Consider the following 20,338-nt stretch of genomic DNA (forward strand, 5'->3'; position numbering starts at 1 on the left):
GGTTTTATCAGGAAAGGTGAAAAACTGTATCAATTTTTCCCCATCTTCCCCTCTGCCTTCCCAAACAAAATACAACATCCTTGTGATAGTCTCTCTGGGTGCCTTCCCCATTTCTCAGGCCTCCTCCCCACCAGCTTTCCCTTTGTGTCCACTTCCCAGAGCCATCTGTGCCCTGCTGTCCACCCCCTCACTGAGAGCAGCAGATGTCCATCTGGTTGTCACTGGGGGAGTCTCTACTTTGGCTGTTGCTGCAGCTCCGGCAGACAAGTTGATCTGATGGCTTTTGGCACGGGGAGCTCGGAGCTGAGCAGGCTGCAGAGTAGAAAGTAAACCTTCATCTGCTGAACTCCCTTAGCAACAGATGCCAGAGGCTGCCTGCTTCCCACGCAGGCTGCCATCAGCCCGCGTCATGCGCTGCTGCTGCTGCCTCCGTCAGGGACAGGGACGCTTTCAGAGCAAGATTCACCCCCAGGCCCAGATATCATGTCAAAGCTCTTTGAACCTCTTCTTTAATGTGGATCTGTGAGGGAAAAATGGTCTTGGCTCATCCCACAGCAGCCAATTACTTATTGGGAGTTTCTGTATGAAGACAAGACACAGAGTAGCCCAGAGTGAGGAATGCCTTTCTAGCAGGAGCATCCACCAGTGCAGGCTGCTTTGCTACCTTTTCTTCTGTTCTGCAGAACCCAAATGAAGCCACTTTATGCTATTGTACATGTAGTGCTCAAAACATGTTTCTTACTATTAAAAAACATGTGACTTTTTTCCTCTCAGTGGTATAAGAAGCCAGACTACAATCTGTTCACTCCCTACGTACAGCATCGCAGGAAGAATCCAACCCAGCCATTCTACATCCTCCATCCAAAGTTTATATGGCAGCTCTGGGACATCATTCAGGAGAACACTAAAGAGAAGATACAGCCCAACCCTCCTTCTTCAGGGTTTATTGGTAGGTGTACCAAAGATGGTCCCAGCAGACATGTTAGGTTTAAAAAATCATTTCAAATGTATACATTGCATGAGGATCGAGTCCATAAATGTGTACTGTGTGCTCTATACAGAAACAATAACAAAAACACACAGTATGAGAACTAGAAAATAGCTGAGTGAATTTGATGTTCTGCTTTCTTGACCTTCACATCCATAGTATGTCTACCACATCTATAAAATATGCATATATCTATGAGAAATTTGTATTATTACATATTAATATATCTTTTGAGGACCTAGTCAATTCTGAAGTTCCTCATTGGGATCATAGAGCAGAGAATCCTTAGACAACAAATGAATGCAGATGGCACATCATGTAGACAGGGTGAAATCAATGGCAGGTTGAGCTGTATTCCCTACATAGGCCAAGGGATTCAGGAGCTCAGTCTGAGCACGTCTCTTCTTCACTGGAAGCAGTAGTGTTTCACTGTATTTTTTTGGTCTTTCCTTAGTATTTCTGGGGGGACATTTTGGCACTCTGTCCACAATTCATACAGCAGAACAACTCATCTGATGTACAACAGGCCCCGAGTGTGGACAGGTCTAAAGGATGCAAGCAGGCAGTGCGACAAGGCTGAGTCAGGGTCATCCTGGCTTATGCTTCTACACTCAGAGGGCAGTACAGCCTTAAATACCATCTTCCACTTTGGAAACTCCATCCCTTCCTCACTGACATTGTGATATTGATCTAGGTATTTGCTGCAGTCAGAAATTGGTTTGGTAATTTCCTTTGTATTTGAATCTGAAAGCAAAGACACCCGAGAATGCATCTGATATGGGAAAACCAGATTTGAGCATTTATCTTGGGTTCTATATGCAGTAGTGGCATCCTAGGATACCCTGGAGCACACCAAAGGCCTTAGAGAGGGTGCAGAAGCTCCCTGAGGGAGAATGCAAATGTTTCTGGGAGATGCCCATCAATGCCTTGAGTGGGTTGTGCATACCTGGAACATGAGTGGAAAGTAAAGGAGGCCTGGTATGTTGTTGGAGAGGGCCTTGGCTGTTGGTTACTTCTTGAAGTGAGGGTTTTTTTGGAACCTGCTTGTAAAAATTCACAGGGAGAAGACAGCTCATGTAGAATGATCTCACCAGCTGCATTTTGCAAAGTGTTTCTTGTAGCAATGAAGTTGTTGATAAAAATAGGTTAACAGCTGCTGATTGTAAGAATATTGAAGAGGATCATTGTGCTGTCAATCTGTACTTCCACCATACATAAAAAACACTTCAAAAGCTTTCTTTGAAGAAATGGAATTAATTTCACTATGAGAGTAGAACAGCAATCTTCAATCCCAAATCTAAATGTTAGTGACAAAAAAAATCCTTCAAGCAGAGAAAGCTTTGAAAATATAAACCATTAAACAAGCAAAATTTTAACAACAAAAGCTGTACAGATAAATATACTCTGTGTACAGATGAAGATTTGCCTTCTTCTCTAGTGGGAATTTTATTTATATTGTTCTTTTCCAAGAAGCAGTGCTTTTTGGTAGGCTGTTACTAACTTTAAAGAAACAAGGTATTAAAATGAGCTTATTGGATGTCATATCCACCCCATTTCATAACTAGATACTGTTCTGATAGATGTATTTTAAATATTTTATTAGGGAGAGTCTTCCTGTTTTGATAACCTTATTGAATGCATTGCACATTTAACACAATCTAAATACAGAGGTAGCACAGAAACAGCAAATGCATATTGTCAGGGACTTAAAGGGTAAGATAAAGCTTAAAAATATAATACAGCTTGGCAGAAAGCTGAAAAGTCATGTTGGTCTTCAGTTCAGGTGTCTCTCAATCACTCATGCAGCAAATAATCCTGTTGGAACTGAAGCTAGCAGACACAAATAGTGTGCCTGTATGAAGGAGGTGTGCTGAATATTGAGCTTCTACCTGATCTTATGAAATCTATAAAATTATTTCCTATAGAATTAGTAGAAAGATTGAGTAAGTGATGGCCATCATAAAATATGAGTGTCTTAATTCCAAGAAGAGAAAATAATTTTTTTAATTACCACACTACTAAATGCCACTGTGCTTAGAAGAGCTATATGAAGGAAATGGGCTGTTGTTAAATAGAGGGTATGAATTTTTACAGAGATATACATTCCTGAATCTGAGCAATTTCTAGCATGGACCATGATGATTCTAATCATATAGAAAAGGTTACAAAAATGGTTCTGAGTCAAGCAAGGCACTTTTGTTTCAAGCTTTTTAGCTTCCATTAGGCCCAGTTTACAAAATTGGACAAATGTATAAATTAAAACATGGAAACATCAGAATGTTTCTTTTCACAAATGTCAAGAATGTTTTAGCATGGTCTTACACTGTTTCATCAGTAATTACATTTTTCTCCTGACAGTTTTGTATATTCCTGCACTTAGTACTATTTATAAGGAACTAAATCTTGCCAAAGAAAGGATGTTGGTGGAATGTGTCCTCAAGGTGTTCTTCTGCAGCAATGAGTCAGCATCCTTCCACAGTGACTTATGTCAGGGGAATCTTTCAACATTGTTAATAACTGTATCACAGTACTTAAATCACAATATTATTAAATCTTTCAGAAAGGGAGCCAGTGGGGAAGAGGTAGTCTCTCACGTGCTTTGATTTTAGAGGAATGAGAGAGAAGAGGTAGAACTTCTCCCCTGGTTTTTTCACTGCATGGGGGCTAGGGTTAAAAATGGTTTTTGCACTTCCTTTGGGGTATGGGCTGCCCTACATCTGCATAAATTCCACCTGGACCCCCTGCCTCCCTCAAACCCTGCTACATCAACTCTGCACTGGCTCGGTGTTGCTGAGGAGAGGCAGTAGCATTTGGCAGCTGGGGCTGGGTGAGGGAACACAGGGTGTGTCCCAGCTGTGGAGGGGAAATGAGAGGATGGGAAGAGCAGGATTGGTTGGGGGGGATGATGGTTTGTGGGTAAAGGTCCAACAGGGTAAACCAACCTTTTGATTTTAATCTGGGGGTCTCTTTTGGTTTGTTTGCTGAGACACCAGCATGGACTTTAGCTGGCTTGTAGCATTGCCTTATGTGACATGTCATAGCTTAACTGATGTCACTCTTCATCATAAACCATTTATTCTTTGTCTTTCTAATCTAATCTTTATAAGAGCTTTGAGAACCCATTCCTTCTTATTTTTGCATTGCTTTTGCAGCTGCTGCCTTCATGCTTCTAAACAAATTTCTGCACAGTATTCTCATCATCTTGCATTAGCATTAGGCAATTGCCATGGTGGCTTTTCACAGTTAAAGTTGTTGGATTGTGTTTGGCTGAAAATAAGTTTGCTAAATGAGTATTGATATGTTTACGTCTCATCTTGGACTTGGATCTATGCCATTTTTCTCAGAAGATATATAAGCATTCAACCACCAAACCTCAGACTTGGAGTCCACTGGCAAATCCTAAATTACCACTGTTACTAGGGAAGGATTTGCCCTACCTTTTGGCAAGAGATGTAAGTCACCTCTCACTTCCTGTTAATAAGTCTTTCACTGTGAAATGTGAAATCAGTCTTCCTCCCTTCTTTCTGTACATATCAAAGCTCAGTTTTTAATTGAATCTGATGTGTATAAAGTGTCAGTCTCTACTGTTACCATTCTGCTGTAAGAACTAACTGTTCCTGTACCCTCTTTGGTAGCCAATGTAAACAGCCTATTCTGACCTTACATTTTTGTCATCTGAAGACCAGGAGTAAAACTGCAGAATTTCCCAAGAGAAGCCTTCTGTGCTCATTGGATGGGATGGTACATTAGCATTACATTAGCATTTGAAAATTCTGAGAGCTTTTTAATAATGTCAAGATCATATAAAGGCTTTTCTGTGGAGATTTTGCTCCTGTCCAGTGTTTACTTAGTGGATTTTTCTATAAATTCCTACTTACCGTAGTCCATCAGTACACTCTGCTGATTTACTACTTCAGAGGTGACTTTACATAAATGTGAATTTTAATTACTGTTAGAGAGCAGTGACTTTTATCTTTTTAAAAGCTAGGTGAAAGCTGTGACTGCAGTATTTTGGTTTGTTTTCAATCAAAACATGACCTGTGTAGATTCTTACATTTTAGGTTGTCTGTGTAGGTGGTAGTTTTGATATGTGCTAGAAATTTTAGCATAACATACAGTCCACCGAACACAAAATAACTAAGCCCAGATTACTTTATTGTTGGGAGAAGGGAAATGTTGTTTGAGGCTTTACAGTTGGCATTCCAGTTTTAACAGTTATGCATCAGTAATAGTCAATAACATTATTTTAATCTTCATTTACATGCATCAGGACAATAGTACAAATAAGGCTATCATTACACTGCAACATTAGCAGGTTATTGTAGGACTAAGAACTTAAATTTAAAACAGCTTCAGAGAGCATGTTGCATAGCAGTATACAGCTGATCTCCAACTCTGCTTAGAAAAAAAATTCACTTTCATGAACTGAAAGAAACAATTGGACATATTAAGACTTGCCTTTGTTGCTGTTATTCAGTTGCTTTAACAGCAGTTGGTGCAAGAACAGAATAGTGCTCACTCTTGCCAGCTCAGTGTTGTTCAAGTATTAGCCCACATATAAATAATACCTCCAATACATAAGCTTCAAATTATTCTTACTCAAATTTCAGCATGCTTTTTATTAGTGTATCTCCCACTTCTCAAAATGGAGACATAAAAGGGCAAACTCTCCTCTTAAATCACATTAAAAAATTTATTATTCTAGTGTATCTCCCAAAATTAAACAATACATTTAGAATTACATTATATTACTGGTCAGTATTTTCCAGTCTGTGCTCATATTACAGAATGTATTATTGTGATTTATGTAGAGCTTTTTGCATTCACCAAGTTATAAATATGCAATTTTCAAGGTCTACTATGTAATGCTAGTATCTATACATCAAAGATGACAAGTATTGCACAAATTATTAAGCTTAGGCACAGGGCCACTTGGTGACAATTTTTTGATAAATAATTTTTCTTGTGGTTAATATTTTTCACATAGTTCATGAACTAAACAGAGGTAAGGGAACTCTTTTTAAGAAACAAAGTGTTTTAAAAAGCCAGAGCTACTTTTACTGCATGTACCAAAAATAACTGAGGCACATTTGGCCCAGTTTCAAGGACTTTCCTGTGGTACCTGCAATCCAGTCAAGAGAGACTATAGTAGTAGACTATCACTAAGAAGACTACACCTTCTAAATGCTTTGTGCTTATTTGTAATACTTTAAAATACACAAACTTACTAGTATATTTAGCTAAATTATTTTCTATAACTGAATTTACGATGTGTGTGAAATGACACATTATGGGAATGAATCAGATTATGTGTATTTAAGTGTTTTCAGCATCTCTTACATTATGTTATAATGATCCTGTATTCTTGATGAATGTTTGACTTACACTTATAATTCTAGATGCTTTCATACAGCATCTGTTGATTCAGATATATTAAACTATATTTTATTTATTTGTAAACTAAAAAACATTCTTTTTTAAATTAGAGTGCTAACCACAATGCTTAATTGTACCATACAATATTCATGTTGGAAAATTAAAACCTTTGGAATTATTCAAATTGCCAAGAACAAATAAAAAAACAATTTTCTCCTTATGATTAGAATCCATAGAAGAGGTTCATTTGTAAAAACCATTCATGCAAGGAATTTAATCTTCATATAGTTCTGGTTTAAATATTCTCAGTGCAGATTGTAAAGCTAGGTTTATTGTGCCATTTGGAACTTAGTTTAAACTATACCCAACACTTCCTAACACCAAAAGTATCTGCCAAATAGAAAAAAATAAAAGTACTACATTACACTTGATCTTAACCAGAATTCTAAGAAGACATAACACACTTTTCTAAGAATTTGAAATACTAATATATAATAATTCAAAATATGTAATACTGTTTTAGTGTCTACAATTGCACTGTTATAACAAAATTGCATTTTACTGTTTCTGACAATCACATAATTTCTTTGGAATAATATATGTTATAGTATTTTTAAAGAGTATTCTATGCTCACAATTCTTTTTTTTTTCCCCTTTTTTTAAAATGTTCAGTTGGGTGTTCATGAACATTTCCATTCAACTATAAAACATTCACAAAGCACAACTTTAAATGTTCTACCACAAAACAGGCAGAATTATTTTGCATTTTTCCATTTTTACAATTGTAATCCAAATGTGACTTTCAAAAATCCAGCAAGGGTATTAGAATTAGATTAGTGGCCTATGCAGAATTATCTTCAGTTGTGATTTTGAATGTATGGTAGCCCCAGTTATGTTTGTCAAAACTAAAATCATGCTGGATACCCTGACCTTTTCCTTAATGTGAAATATGGATTGGATATTTAAGATCTAAAAGGCTTTTTTATATTTAGATGCTATAGACAGCCTATAGGCTTTCCCTTTCAGTTTTTACATTTTCTCAGGTTGTGCATGTCTACTGGCCTTCCCCAAATATTTTGTAATTCTCTTAGAATTAGAATTTATGACTGCTGGAAAAAACCTCCACATCTCCCATCAGCTTAATCCTTGCACATAAATTTGCCCTATCTGTACGGTCCATGTCTGGGTCAGTCAGAGAGCAGGATTTGTGCTTCCTGACTTCAGCTGTTCCCAGTGCAGGTCTGTATTTGTGTTAGTCACCCTCAGAATTGTTTCAGAAAAAAATAGGTACCTCTTAAATATTACTGTGAGCCTCAAATTGTCCTCAACATGTGAAATTTTCATCCCATACTGGGAGTGCAGCTATCCATGCTGCTACTCAGGCTTCTCCTACAGCCAACAGGAAAAACCAGGAGCTTCTGGGGAATGGCTTGTATGATCCATTAGACATGCCCTGCTTCCTAAAAGTGCCCACCTTCTTCTGCTGACAGCAAAGCAGCCTGTGATACCTATCTCAGGTGTGGGTAACTGCACCAGGGGCAGTTTTTGTTTTTGTGCCTTGTTTTTGTTTCTTCTCATTGTGCTTCTGGAAAAGCCAGTTATATTATTTTTCATGATGCTCCAAAAGCTACTTACACAGGAGAGTAGAGGAGAAGGTTCTTGATAGCCAAGAACCTTCTTATTTTTGGTTTCTAGTCAGTGGAGAGAAACAACATTAAAGTTCTCTTTAAGTGAACAATTCAACATATCCTAAAGGAGACATCTAAAATAAGTCAGATGAGTTTTGCCCTAGAAATACTTGTCACCTGCATTGTCTGTAAAGACTGCTTTAAACCAGCAAGGTCAGAGATGGGCATGAACATCTCAGTAAGATTAATTCTGTCCAGACTTTGTATTGTGTTGAGACAATGACTGTTTCATGATGTTTATTAATAGCTCCTTAGGTCACATGTAAGACAGTCTGCGCTGTTTTATATATATAATAATTGTGCATTGACTGAAAATTGTTGTAAGGACTGTTAGCAAAGACAAATATTGAAGTGTATGGAAATTCTTCACCTTACAGGCTATCAAATAATGAGGCTTTCATTCATACTGATAACTGGGAGAGTGTTGAGACATGGAACAAAGTCAGTGCAGATGATGTTGAATTGGGTGGTGATGTGAAAAGTACACAGACAAAAGAAATAAGTGTAAAGACATACTCAGAGGGCAGTACAGGCACAGGACATAAACAAGGCACACCTTGGCACTACAGGTGTGGGAGAAAATGCCAAGAAATTCAGCCACAAAACAGAAACTTAGAAAGCAGTAATACAGACAGAAATGTGTAAAGATAATGACTGGGAAGCAATGTGGGACTTCTCAGAATAGACAGGCAAGCAAAATGAATTAATTGGACCAAAATTGTCTGAAAGCAGTCAGACACATTCCTCTTCTTTAGTTTTTAGACTGCAACCAAAACATTAAAGTTCAAACATAATGTAGAAAGTATTTTGGGGGTCATGTAAGTGGCAAAAAGCAATCGGTGATTTTAAAAAATTTATAATATCACTGAAGCTAAATGGAGGAGAGAAGGGAAGGTACATGAAAATGTAGACAGCTTGGCACACTTATATCTGCTGGATGAAGATGTCAGTAGCTTCCTGCAGTGTTAAAACCAAGCAAAGACAGGAATGGGGTTAAAGAATGGTATGAAAAAACATGGGGTGGAATGTGAGACCTGTAGTCCAGGGAGCTCTGTTGGCAGTGCTGGAGACTTAGGAAAAACAACTTAGACACATGGCATTAGAAAAAACATAGAATAAAACCTGAATATCTCTTAGTACATGGACTGATGTAAATGCCCTAGTGGTCAAAATTGCTGCTATTCTTTTAAAGATGTTCAATTAACATATTTTGTAAACTGAGTTTGCAGTAATGGCTCTATAACACTAGGGCTGTCCCCTGTGGAGGGGCTTCACATACTCCAAGGCCTGAGACAGAAATGAAACCACTTCTTCTCTATTTTAGACAGGACTGTATTTGCACAAAAAAAAGATGGTTTCCTTTCCAAAAAGAAGTTTTTTTTTTTCCAATTCTTCTCTATTTGTTTTATTGGGTTGTTTTTGTTGTTTTGTTGTTTTTTTGTTTTTTAATGCCCTGCAGAACAGCAGGAGCAGATCATTTCAAGGGAGAATCTGGGGGCTCTGCAGCTTAGTAGAGGGCCCTACTTCCTCAGGTTCATGTGTTGTCCTGCATCTCACCCACAGATGGTTTGGCTGGAAGTCCTGGTAGTACCGCACTGTGGTCCCGTGGGCTGGAGGTCTGTAGTGTTAGAGGTGCTAAAGGAAGAACAGCCTGGCACTGACCATCATTTTGCCCAGACTAGGGTTTGAGTATTTGACATGTACACAAGGCCTGGAAGTGTTAGGAATGCTCCTGATTCCACCAGGACAGAGAAGCCTCTAGCACAGGGACAGTTCTGCGTGTGGTAAACTCTACTAGTTGTTGTAGCTCATCTCTCGGACTTCAACACAAGAATGTGCTATAACTTAGTGGTTACCACTCAAAAATAGTCTGCCAAGTCAATGTCTTTTCTCCTGCCAAACATCATCATCCAGCATGAGCAAAAATGTAAATTGAAGCTATGGTTATTTATGAGCAACCTAGACTGAAATCCCAAGACATGATCTGGATGAAAGCAGGCAGGAAAAGTAAGGAGCTAAACTAGATAGCCCTGCATGCCTTTTTGGTTGATTCTGGAGGACACTGAACCACTGATGACTAGAAGGTAAAACTCTACCACTTCTATGTCCTCCATTAACTAATTTACAGCAAAGTCAATGATACTGCTTAAAATTTTGTCATGATTGAACCATATCTGGAGTCAAGTGGCTAATTTTGTGTTATTAAGGAGTCACAATTTTTGTTCTGGACAGATTTTCAATTCCACAAATGGCAACTTCCTTTATTACTTGTAGAGCTAGCTTGGTAATGTGGCAGTGAAATAATAAAACACACTTTGGTTAAGGCTTGTAGTTTCCATCAGAGCCAGTTTTTCTAAGATGTCGGTGGTATAGCTTTTGAAGTTGTCTCTGGGCACAGGAGAGAAGTCATTTTACTGTCTGTTTCTGGATGTGGTTCATTATTGCACACGGTTCCACCATCCGCCCTCTGATCCAGCTGGATAACAGTTACCTTGGAATGGTAGATGGGCTCTCCATCAGTGGAGGAAGGAGGCTGGCAGTGGAAAAGCTGACGAAAGCATTTGTAAAACTAAAACAACAAAAAACCAAATAATTCTAGATATAGCTGCTTGGCGGGTTATGATTCAGAGCATCTCTACAACACCTTCAATGCTAGGAAACTTGGTTTATTAAGCATGTACCTTTTTTTCAAATAGGGATTAAATATTTTTTCACCATGAATATGTGTTTCTTGCTGCTTAAGGCTAAAGTTCACTCAAATTTGAGAACTTTAGAATTGATATGCTTAGCTTTTCTAACACTATAGATTCTGCAAAGCTGTAGAACAATTATAAAATATTTTCAGAACCTTTAATTTATGATAAAAGCTGTGATCACAGAAGTAATTGGTTTTTAGTTAATTCACACATCAGGCAGGGAAAAGTCATTTTGATAATCTAATGATACACAACAGGGAGAACATAGGGTTCGTTTCATTAGCAAGTCATTGAAATCCCTGCATTCTCAAGTTGTAAAGTAAACTTCAGAAAATGGCTGTGCTTAATTAAGAAACCAAATTAATTTTTTATGTTAATTCATTTCACTTCTGAGATCTACCCAAAACACCTTTGATGATGCCAAAGATGTTGAGCAGAAAAAAACCCCAAACAACAATTACATCAGTTCTCATCTGTAAGTGCCAAGTGAGCAGAGTCACACAGCTACCTCCCCTGAGAGCTGACAGTCCTGTTCCACAGATAGGGACACCAGTAATGCTACAGGTGCCTCAAATACCGTTCCTACACTAATTTTTTTTTTTAAGTGAAATCTTAGAAAAATAAATAGCATCCAAACTTACTTCATGTCACTTTCCTTTTGCATGGCTTTGTGAAACAGAAAAGGCTTCCAGGAGCTGTGATTGATGTGAAAGTATTGTAGTTTAGGCAAAGTTGTTGATCATTATCTGGTATTAGTCCATCTGAAAATGTGCAGCTGCAACAGCATTATTTCTCTTGTTTTAAGGTTATAAAGACCACAGTTGATGGTGCTGATGACAGTATGCCATTGGCACATGGCAGAAAAAAATGGGTTGGCATTTTGTGGATTTCTTCTTGCTGAGCAAGGAAGTGGTGAGGGGCTTGTCCTTATGACAGCACTGCATGAAGTAGGAATCTGTCTCTGGTGTCTCTCCATGAGACTTGTCTGAAGCTGTGGGCTTCTGTGCCACCACTACATGGGTGATGTTTCTTTATATGCCCTTCTGCATGTGTTTGGCCAAGTCTTGCTGCTTAGAGAGAAGCAAGTGGATGGGAAAAGTGGAATTGGCTCAATTTCAGACTAAGAGAGACCAACATTGCAATAAGGTGGAGATGTTTCAAGGATTCTTGTGGGGAATGTTTTGTGGAGAGTCCACAGAGTAAATGGGGGGGAAGTGGGAAAGAGCAGTCTTCTCACTCAGGAGGCTGATAGTGATATGCGAGTTCTTTACAGGCTTTTCACTCTTCCTCTATGACTGTTATCCTACCCTGTTGACTCTACAGAGATCACAATCTTTATGTATGAGGGACAAGTGAAAGCTGCTCAAATAAAAGGAACGATTGCTTCACTTAATGATTTTACAGAATGCTTAAGGTGTGCGACAGCAAAGAAAAGAAGCAAAGAAAAAACAGATTGGATGACTGCTGGGAAATTTCTGCGAGAAAAGTGAAAGCTGGTGTTCACTTTTGTTTTCACTTCTTGTTGCAGGTATCCTCATCATGATGTCCATGTGTAATGAAGTGCACGTGTACGAGTACATCCCTTCAGTGCGGCAGACCGACCTGTGTCACTACCATGAACTCTACTACGATGCAGCTTGCACCTTAGGGGCCTACCATCCCCTGCTCTACGAGAAGCTCCTGGTGCAGAGGATGAACAAAGGTTTGCAGGATGATCTGTATCGGAAGGGGAAAGTCATTTTGCCAGGGTTCAAAGCTGTCAAGTGCCCCAAACGAAATAATTTCCCACACTTGTAGAAGTAAGTCTTTCAGAAACAATGTGCAATAAGGTACTACTGTCGTACTATAAACAAGAAGAGAATACTTGAAAAAATATATCTTAGACCAATCTAGTCTTGAGTCTATAAATTGTAATTAAGTAGCAGGCATGAGAAGTACTTCTTTTCTGAGCCTGAGTATTTATTACTGCTTTGCAAATAGTTACAGAAGAAAAGCAAAAGCTTAGTTCATGAAGGTGCAAAGGACATACTTAGGCAGAAATATAATGTATCATTGTTGGTGTGACTGTCAGAATTTGTCGGTGGTCTCATGCCACATATGCTAGACTGTAAGTTTTTTTAAATGAATTTATTTAATTGTCAAACCTGGCATTGTGAAACAGCCTCCATTGTTCATGTATGTGTGGCCAGTTGAACAATGCAGCATTTCTCATGGCTCCATGGGATTTTCACACTCTCCCAGAATGAAGTAATTGCTACTCCGAGCTGTGCAGTCATTCACTAGAGCAGACTTCAATGCCTGTTCCTACACAGACTGAGTTCCAGGCCTGCAGCTGAACAGGGGTTTAGGGTAGCCCTGAAGTGTGTGCAGAGATGGCTGTACATAGCTAAACCAGTTAAACTACTGCATGTGGTTTTGGATGCCAGTTTCCCATGCTCACACTGACTGAAGAGGGAAGAGAGAAACCATTTCTTTAGAGAAAAAAGAACATATTTGTAACCCAATTAGGAAGAAAAACTGTCCCTGAAAGGATTATCAGGAAGGTATGAGATGGAAATGGTGCCTCCCCCCAGTCTGCACAGATACAAAAGATCCAGAGAAAGCCAAGGGAGGCTGTGCAGCATTCACCCATTACACTGAAAAGCAAGCATAGGGGCTCACCACTTGTCAACAAAGATAACATTCAGGAATAGAGACATTATTTTTAGGTATTTCATTGGTATCTGAATCAAAGTCACTTGTTCACAAGTTCTTGCTGTTCAGAAAGGAGAAGTTGTCTGACAAAAGAAGATGATATCAGCATTTTTTACTTAATGCTTGAAAGACTATAACCCAGAAAAGCTGTAATGCCTGCAAAAAAACCTGACAACAGATTGCATATGGAGATGGTTTGATATTTTCATTCATAACACACAAGGATAATATTCTTTAAGGCAATTCTAAAAGTTAATGGTCTGGAGTGGTTTTCTCAGTTGTTTGGTTTGGTTTGGTTTTTTCCCAGCTGACTGTACATTTTCTTTTAGAATAAGTTCAGCAGGAATATTTGTACACAAAAGCACAGCTATGTCCTACTCATGTCCAACCAGTAAGAAAAGCAGACAGCTCAAAGGGGCATTGAAAGGAATAGCTGACTGGTTGTGGTGGAAAGTGTTTTTTGTGTTTTGACTTAAGCAAAAAGCTTTTTGCCAGAAAGGCAAAGAAAGGTAAACAACATTAATGACTATTTCACCTTCAGTTGCAAGGATAATCACAAAAGCCTTTTCCTGTCACTCAGCTCTTTGGGAAGTAGTATTGGACGGATCTTTTGGAAGGATTATTTTCCTTCCTCAAAATGAAGAATAAATATCTTACATAGGACTTAGTCTTCTTTTCGGGCTTTACGATGATCTTAAGATTCTTCTTATTGACAGAAATTATGTGTAGATGATCTAATAACTGTACTTCTGTATTGTATGGATAGTTATGTCCATAAGGCATTTTGGTACATATCAAAATTGTAAGTTTTACTCATACTGGGCTTGGACTCTGGATGTATTACATACCAATTTCTTTTTTAATGTTATGTGTGGCGGCAACTTTTATTCTTGAAGTTAATAACATTCTTATTTAAATGCATGGAGGATAGATAGCCTACACAGAACTAATCTATTTTTCCATATGTTTGGTACCCTGTTTGCAAAACATAAGCAGTCTGAACAGTGCAATCAAATATGTCTCTCTCTTCTGTACCCTGGGTTAGCTATGACATAAATGTAAAGGAAGAGAGTTTAGCTTTCTAAGACTAGTGAATATGCTACTTTTCAATAAGCAGAAACTTCTAGAGTTCCAAAAAGAAAAAAAAAATCGCTTTGACTGGCCTGCAACTGCTAACTTTTAATTTCGATTTTCACAAAGAAGACAAATACTAACTGCATTGCTCAACCACCCACAGCAGGATCATGTAGTATTATTTATTCTCTCAATAATTTTTCAGAATAATCAACATAGCTGTTGCTTACACAGAGCAAGGCAAATGACAATGTTTCATGTAACAAGTGCTAGGCATACCTACTTAGTACATCACTTATATACCAATGCAGAACCAGGTCTGAATATTTATTACTGCTTTGCAAATAGTAACAGAAAAAAAAATCTGTATATTTTTTATTTACTGGGCTGCACACTCAAGCACTTGCAGCCAAAATTTTTTCTTTGCCTTATCCTTTATATGGCAGTCAGTCCTCCTTCCATAAGTACAGATGCGGCTGTTATAGCACCAACACCTCCGAAGATGCTGCAGAGCTGTGCTGCAAACATTTGCTCACAGAAGAGGAAGACCTACCTGTGATGCCGCCTTTAAAACTGAGCCTGGAATGGCTTTCTAACACTGGTATCCACTGTGATGTTTTACTGGTCTGCCTGCTCAAACACATTGTCGTTGTTTAAAAAGCTTTTTCTCTCCTACTTTGTCTTGTCCTCCTTCAGTGTCTGGCACAAGTGCAAGTGTGTTTGATCTGCTAATTGAGGGCTCCCCTCCACTTGCTGAAAGGGGGGAAGGGGCAGAAATAAAGGGGAAACATGGAGGACCTGCAGAGGTGCTCCTCTCAACACTTCTTACTCTCTGTGGCATTGGCATTCTGGCTTTTTTAAGAGCCCTCTGAGTGTTTTTGAATTCATGGGCATTTCCCCATCCCTTGTGAGGGCAGAGAAATGTTTGCAAAGAACCACATTCAGTAAATTTAAAACAATCAACATGTAACAACACTGAACCGCAGCTCTTCTAAAAATAATGAGAGTGAGAGTGTTGGGTTTACGTGCATGTTAAATGCTGTAAAGTGATAAGGAAGTGTATTTTTTCACCAAGAACATGGGACTTTTTGGGGAAAAGATACAGGCATGGCTTAACAGCTCTCCCATGTGGCTGTCAAACACTAACAGAGTGGGACAGCACCTAGACAAGAGAGGTTTGCACAAACCTGGTGCATCTCAAGGTGCATCATCAGCCAAACAATTGCCTCTGCTGTCGGGCCCCTGAGCTCCCTTTGCACTTGTAGGCTTTAAATTTATGGAATTTTACTGACAAGTTGGAACAAGTTGCCTTCAAACACTATCAAGCCTCATTTCTGTGCCCTGGTGCTGTGGACAACAGTTAAAGTTAACTGGAACAAACCAGAAACACAGCAGCAGTTTAAGGAAATGCACTGAGTTTATGCTGAATTTAATTATGCTCTTCTTTCCCCACTGTGAATTCTGTCTGACTTGCGGTGCTCTATTATTTTATGCATTCAGTTTTGGATGGTTAAATCAAGGTATTCTTTTGTTTAATCAAGAAAAAATTATGAAATATTTTTGCCTCAATTTGAGCCAAAATCTTTTTACTAAAAAAAAGTAATAATTTTGTTCCATTTCTCTACAGTTTTAAAGGTTACCTCAGCATAAACTCATAGCTCAGTCCGTCCTTGGATTAAACTACTACATCTTTTTCTACCTTGTGCAATTTTATGCTGTAGAAACTCTGGTAAATTCAGTGAAATTACCTTTCACTGAAATTATGTACCTTTGGGGAGACACTCTAATATACTCTGTACAAATTTAATTTAAGCATTTCTTGGTTATGGTAAAGACATTTCTTTGGTGAAGACATCTGAATTCTGAACTTGTTGCTGTAGATCTCTTGCCAAAGTCAGAAAAACCAAAAGAGTTGTTTTGTTTTTTTAATGAAGACAAGTGTCTACATTCACTGGTTACACAGACTGAACACAGTCATTTTAGAGACTGATTGAATTAAGCAGCAGTTCAAAACATATGTGGAACAATCCCTAGTGGGGTTTTTTATTTCTTTTTTCTTCAGAACTTTTTAAGGATGGAAAATGACATTTGGACAGTGACACAGATGTACTATGAAAGGAGTATTAAATGCATTGACTGCAACAATAAATGGTTACTATTTTTCCCTTCATGCTTTCTAAAGTTGATGCATATTTAAATGAAATCCTGCTTTGAAGTAGGTAATTCAGAAGCCTTCTGGTAAAATGATTTGAATCTTTCCCAGCATCTGTCCTCTTGCACACAAGGAGGGTACCTGATTTAACTGTTTGAAATTAAAGTAGCCCATGTCAGGGGTATGTGGATCACTTAATGAATTTTGACAGTGCAGATGTCTTCTCTCTGGCTTAGCAATCAGATTCAGAATTTTGTTCGTGAAATAAGAGTTGTGTGTAAAAGCCTTACTTTTTTTCATATCATCTCATCACTCTTAAAATATGTAGTCATTGAACTATTCAAATATAGACTGTGTACTTTTTTAATAGCTTTGAGAATTATTTTGTATGATGATTTTTTTAAATGAATGTGTACTCTAACAAACCTTAAGATTTTACAGGAGTCACATTTTTAAGCAGTGTTTGTATACATTTTAACACTTTTTATATTTTCTATTATGATTTTGTATATTTTTATGTATACACAGTGTACAGATTTTTTCCTGTAAATAAAACATTTGTTTTCATTTGTTTAGGAGTGCTGGTCTTTTCATATTGCCTTAAATGAATGACACTGAAATACAGTGGAACAAAAGAGGGGGTGGTGGTTCCTGTCAGTTCTGCCCATATTTTCAATGAAATCTCAAATGGAAATGGACAGCTAATCTGACAAGGAGGTATCACAGTAAACTACAGAAAAGACGCAAATATTGTAAAGCCAGTTTTATTCTAAAGTGAACATATGTACCTGAGTAGATGTGCTGGGATTCCCTGGGAGAATATATTCACCATACTGCTCAGTCAATTTCTGAGCAGTCAGTTTATGGTGACTGTCAGGCAAGAAGGTGGTGGATTGTCAGGTATAGAGGTCGTGCTCTGATGACTTAGTGATGTACTTGAAATGCTTATAGACTTCAGCTAATTGGCTGTGCTACCCATTCAAGGAATCCAGTGCTGTATTTAAGGGAGAAGAACACTGTTGTGTTTAAGGGAGAAGCTTTTTAATAAATTATTAATTAAAATTAAAAACAACTTACCAAAGGGATAATGTAACTTGCCCTTCAGTCTGTGATAAGTACTGTATAATTCACCACAACAAGCCTGCTTACATCCATTAAATGTGGGGCATACTGCTGCTTTTTGGTAGTTCTTGAACTACACAGGGGCCTGAGTTGGGCCAGTGGAGGTGCTAATCAGTGTTTTCATCCCAGGGACTCATCTTGAGTCCGTGCCAACAAGACAGTTGGTTTCACATTAGTGGAATGATAGCAGTTGGATTCCATCATGTACACTCCTGGCAGACAGTAATCACGCAGCTCATCCTGTGTATTACACCAGCTCCTGACAGGCAGTGTCAGGAGGGGCTAGTTACTGCCATGGTATGCAAGTAACACCTCTCAGAAAATTCACATCAGTGAGGTACTCTGGAGGATAAACTGAATGCTGGGACCTATGCATGAAGCAACTAATTGATACCTTTTAAATCCAGCAACTTTGCTTTTTTATTTTAAAAAACTAGCAAGAAAATATGATCGTTGTGTTCCTGTCTATTAAATGCTCAGTCACCTTCACTGTCTGTGACATCAGAGAGGTTATTCGTGTCTCACTGCATTCAAACTGTACCTCAGTAGGAGGTGTAAATCCATTAACTACACTGTGTGGGGTACAGAGGACATCTTGCTTACACACTATTCTTCAGCAGGGACAGCTAGAGGTGTGACATCACCTTTCTGATAGTATAGAGAGCCTTGGAGGCAACTCATTTTCAGGTTTATTCCCAAAATTGCACTGCCCTTTTTTGAACATGCCTTTGTTGGAGGTGCCTTTTATTGTTTTATTCATAGAAGCCAGCTGTGTTTCACTTGAGTAGTTCTTATGGGCAGGTGAAACTTCATGCAGGCATTTTGGTCTGTATATCTGCATTATTAGCTTGCCTGTTGTGATCTGGCTGAAAGACATATCTCAGGGCTTTTAATTCAGCTTGCTGTCTTGACTGCAGCATGAACTTGTTGAAGTGATTCTCCCCCTCTCCTCTGCTCTGGTGAGACCCCAGCTAGAGTACTGCATCCAGACCTGGGACTTCCAGCAGAAGAAGGACATGAACTTGTTGGAGTAAATCCAGAGGAGGCCCACAAGAAGGTCCTCTCTCATGAGGAAAGGCTGAGATGGTTAGGGTTGTTCAGCCTGGAGGAGGCTCTGGGGAAACCTTATTGTGGCCTTTCAGTATTTAAAGTGGACTTACAAGAGAAATGGGACAGGCTTTTTAGTAGGGCCTGTAGCAATAGGAAAGGGGTAATGGTTTTAATTTAAAATAGTGTCGATTTTGATCAGAAATGAAAAGTGGGAAAGGTTTGGTTCTGGACCTGTTTCTGAGCTTGCTTTTTCAGTAAAAGAGATAGGAGTCTTAGCTGATGCTTCCAACTGGATTAAGCACCATTACTTTTCTCCCCTAGCAATATTCCTCTTTGGAAATGTAGGGTTGTTTTTCACTTATTTCCAGTGCTTGGTTTTATCTATACAAATGAAATTATAAGCTATCTGGTGGGCCTAATTTAGACTTTACAAATGCATGGGGCTGCATGTAGCTGTCAGGACATTAGGCATTTTAATGAGCAGTTGTAACATCCCAAGAAGCAGAGATAAGAAGAAAATGTGTAAGCTGTTACCAAAACAATATTAACAAAGATGTTCCACAGTAGAAGAGCAAGGAAGGCAGAAACAACAGAGCATATAGTCTGAGAATACTGCCTTATTTTCATGGTTATAACATGCTATTCAGATAAGTATTTTAAAATACTCCTTTTAGATAAGTGCCCATGACACAAGTGCTCTCATATAAAGTTAACAAAGTGGGAGATCAAAGCTGAAGGGATCATAAAGTGGGGATAGTTATTTTGTCAGAGGAAACAGGGAAAAACTTTTCTTTGCCCATACTTAAGTGTAATCAGCATGGCTGCTGAACTTCAAAGGGATTGATTATGTACATGAAAGCAAATATTAACAATACCACTGTGTCTTCAATGCACACTAGTTTAAGACAGCATATGGTTGCTTTCAATGTATTTATCACTGCAGGAAAAACAGACCAGTTGTCATATTTATCTCATAAATGCTCTTCCCTGGCCTTAAACAGAGTTACTAAACCCCATACAGTATACAATAAAAGTAGCATGTGAAGTTAATTCCTTCTACCTTAAAGAAACTTAAAAGTTTCGTAAATCAAGATGAGGAACTTCAGTGAATAGCAAAAAAATGGATCCTCCCTCTGTTTCCTATTCCCATTTAATAAGATAGAATTGTTTGGGGGTTTGCAGTGTGATTGATGGATCCTGACTAACAGAGGAAGCAGCAAATTTACCAGTCCCTACAGTAACATTCTACTTTGTAAGGAGAAATGAAGGGTCTATTACCACCATATTATAGGATGAGTGATTCCCAGATCATTTAAAAATAACTCTCATTTTGCTGGAAGTTCAAAGCATAACAATGAGAAGTATTTTGACACTTGAAAAATCGATGTGTGTGTTTAGTTACAGTCAATATGCTGTTCTGCTGACCCAGTTTTTTCTTAAATTTTCAATTCTTCAGCCATGGACTCTAGATCAGCCCAAATGGATTAAAATGAAGACT

The 20,338-nt window shown here is 38.4% G+C and overlaps 2 protein-coding genes across 6 annotated transcripts in view; one reads left to right on the forward strand and one right to left on the reverse strand.

The window, feature by feature from the left end:
* Nucleotides 1–14,641, forward strand: part of ST6GAL2 (ST6 beta-galactoside alpha-2,6-sialyltransferase 2) — a 168,489-nt gene extending 153,848 nt beyond the window's left edge. For all 5 annotated transcript variants that reach the window (XM_039714490.1, XM_039714492.1, XM_039714488.1 and 2 more), the window contains 2 exons: nt 775–949; nt 12,277–14,641. In XM_039714490.1, coding sequence (XP_039570424.1) covers nt 775–949; nt 12,277–12,545 — 444 coding nt within the window. In that variant the 3' untranslated portion in view covers nt 12,546–14,641. The remainder of the gene's footprint in view (nt 1–774; nt 950–12,276) is intronic.
* The window catches only part of LOC120504714 (pinopsin-like), a 71,638-nt gene continuing 61,629 nt past the window's right edge, over nt 10,330–20,338 (reverse strand). The window contains exon 4 of the mRNA XM_039714493.1: nt 10,330–10,621. Coding sequence (XP_039570427.1) covers nt 10,406–10,621 — 216 coding nt within the window. The 3' untranslated portion in view covers nt 10,330–10,405. The remainder of the gene's footprint in view (nt 10,622–20,338) is intronic.

Source organism: Passer montanus, unplaced genomic scaffold (assembly GCF_014805655.1).
Source record: "Passer montanus isolate IOZ18808 unplaced genomic scaffold, ASM1480565v1 scaffold3, whole genome shotgun sequence".
Lineage (NCBI taxonomy): Eukaryota > Metazoa > Chordata > Aves > Passeriformes > Passeridae > Passer > Passer montanus.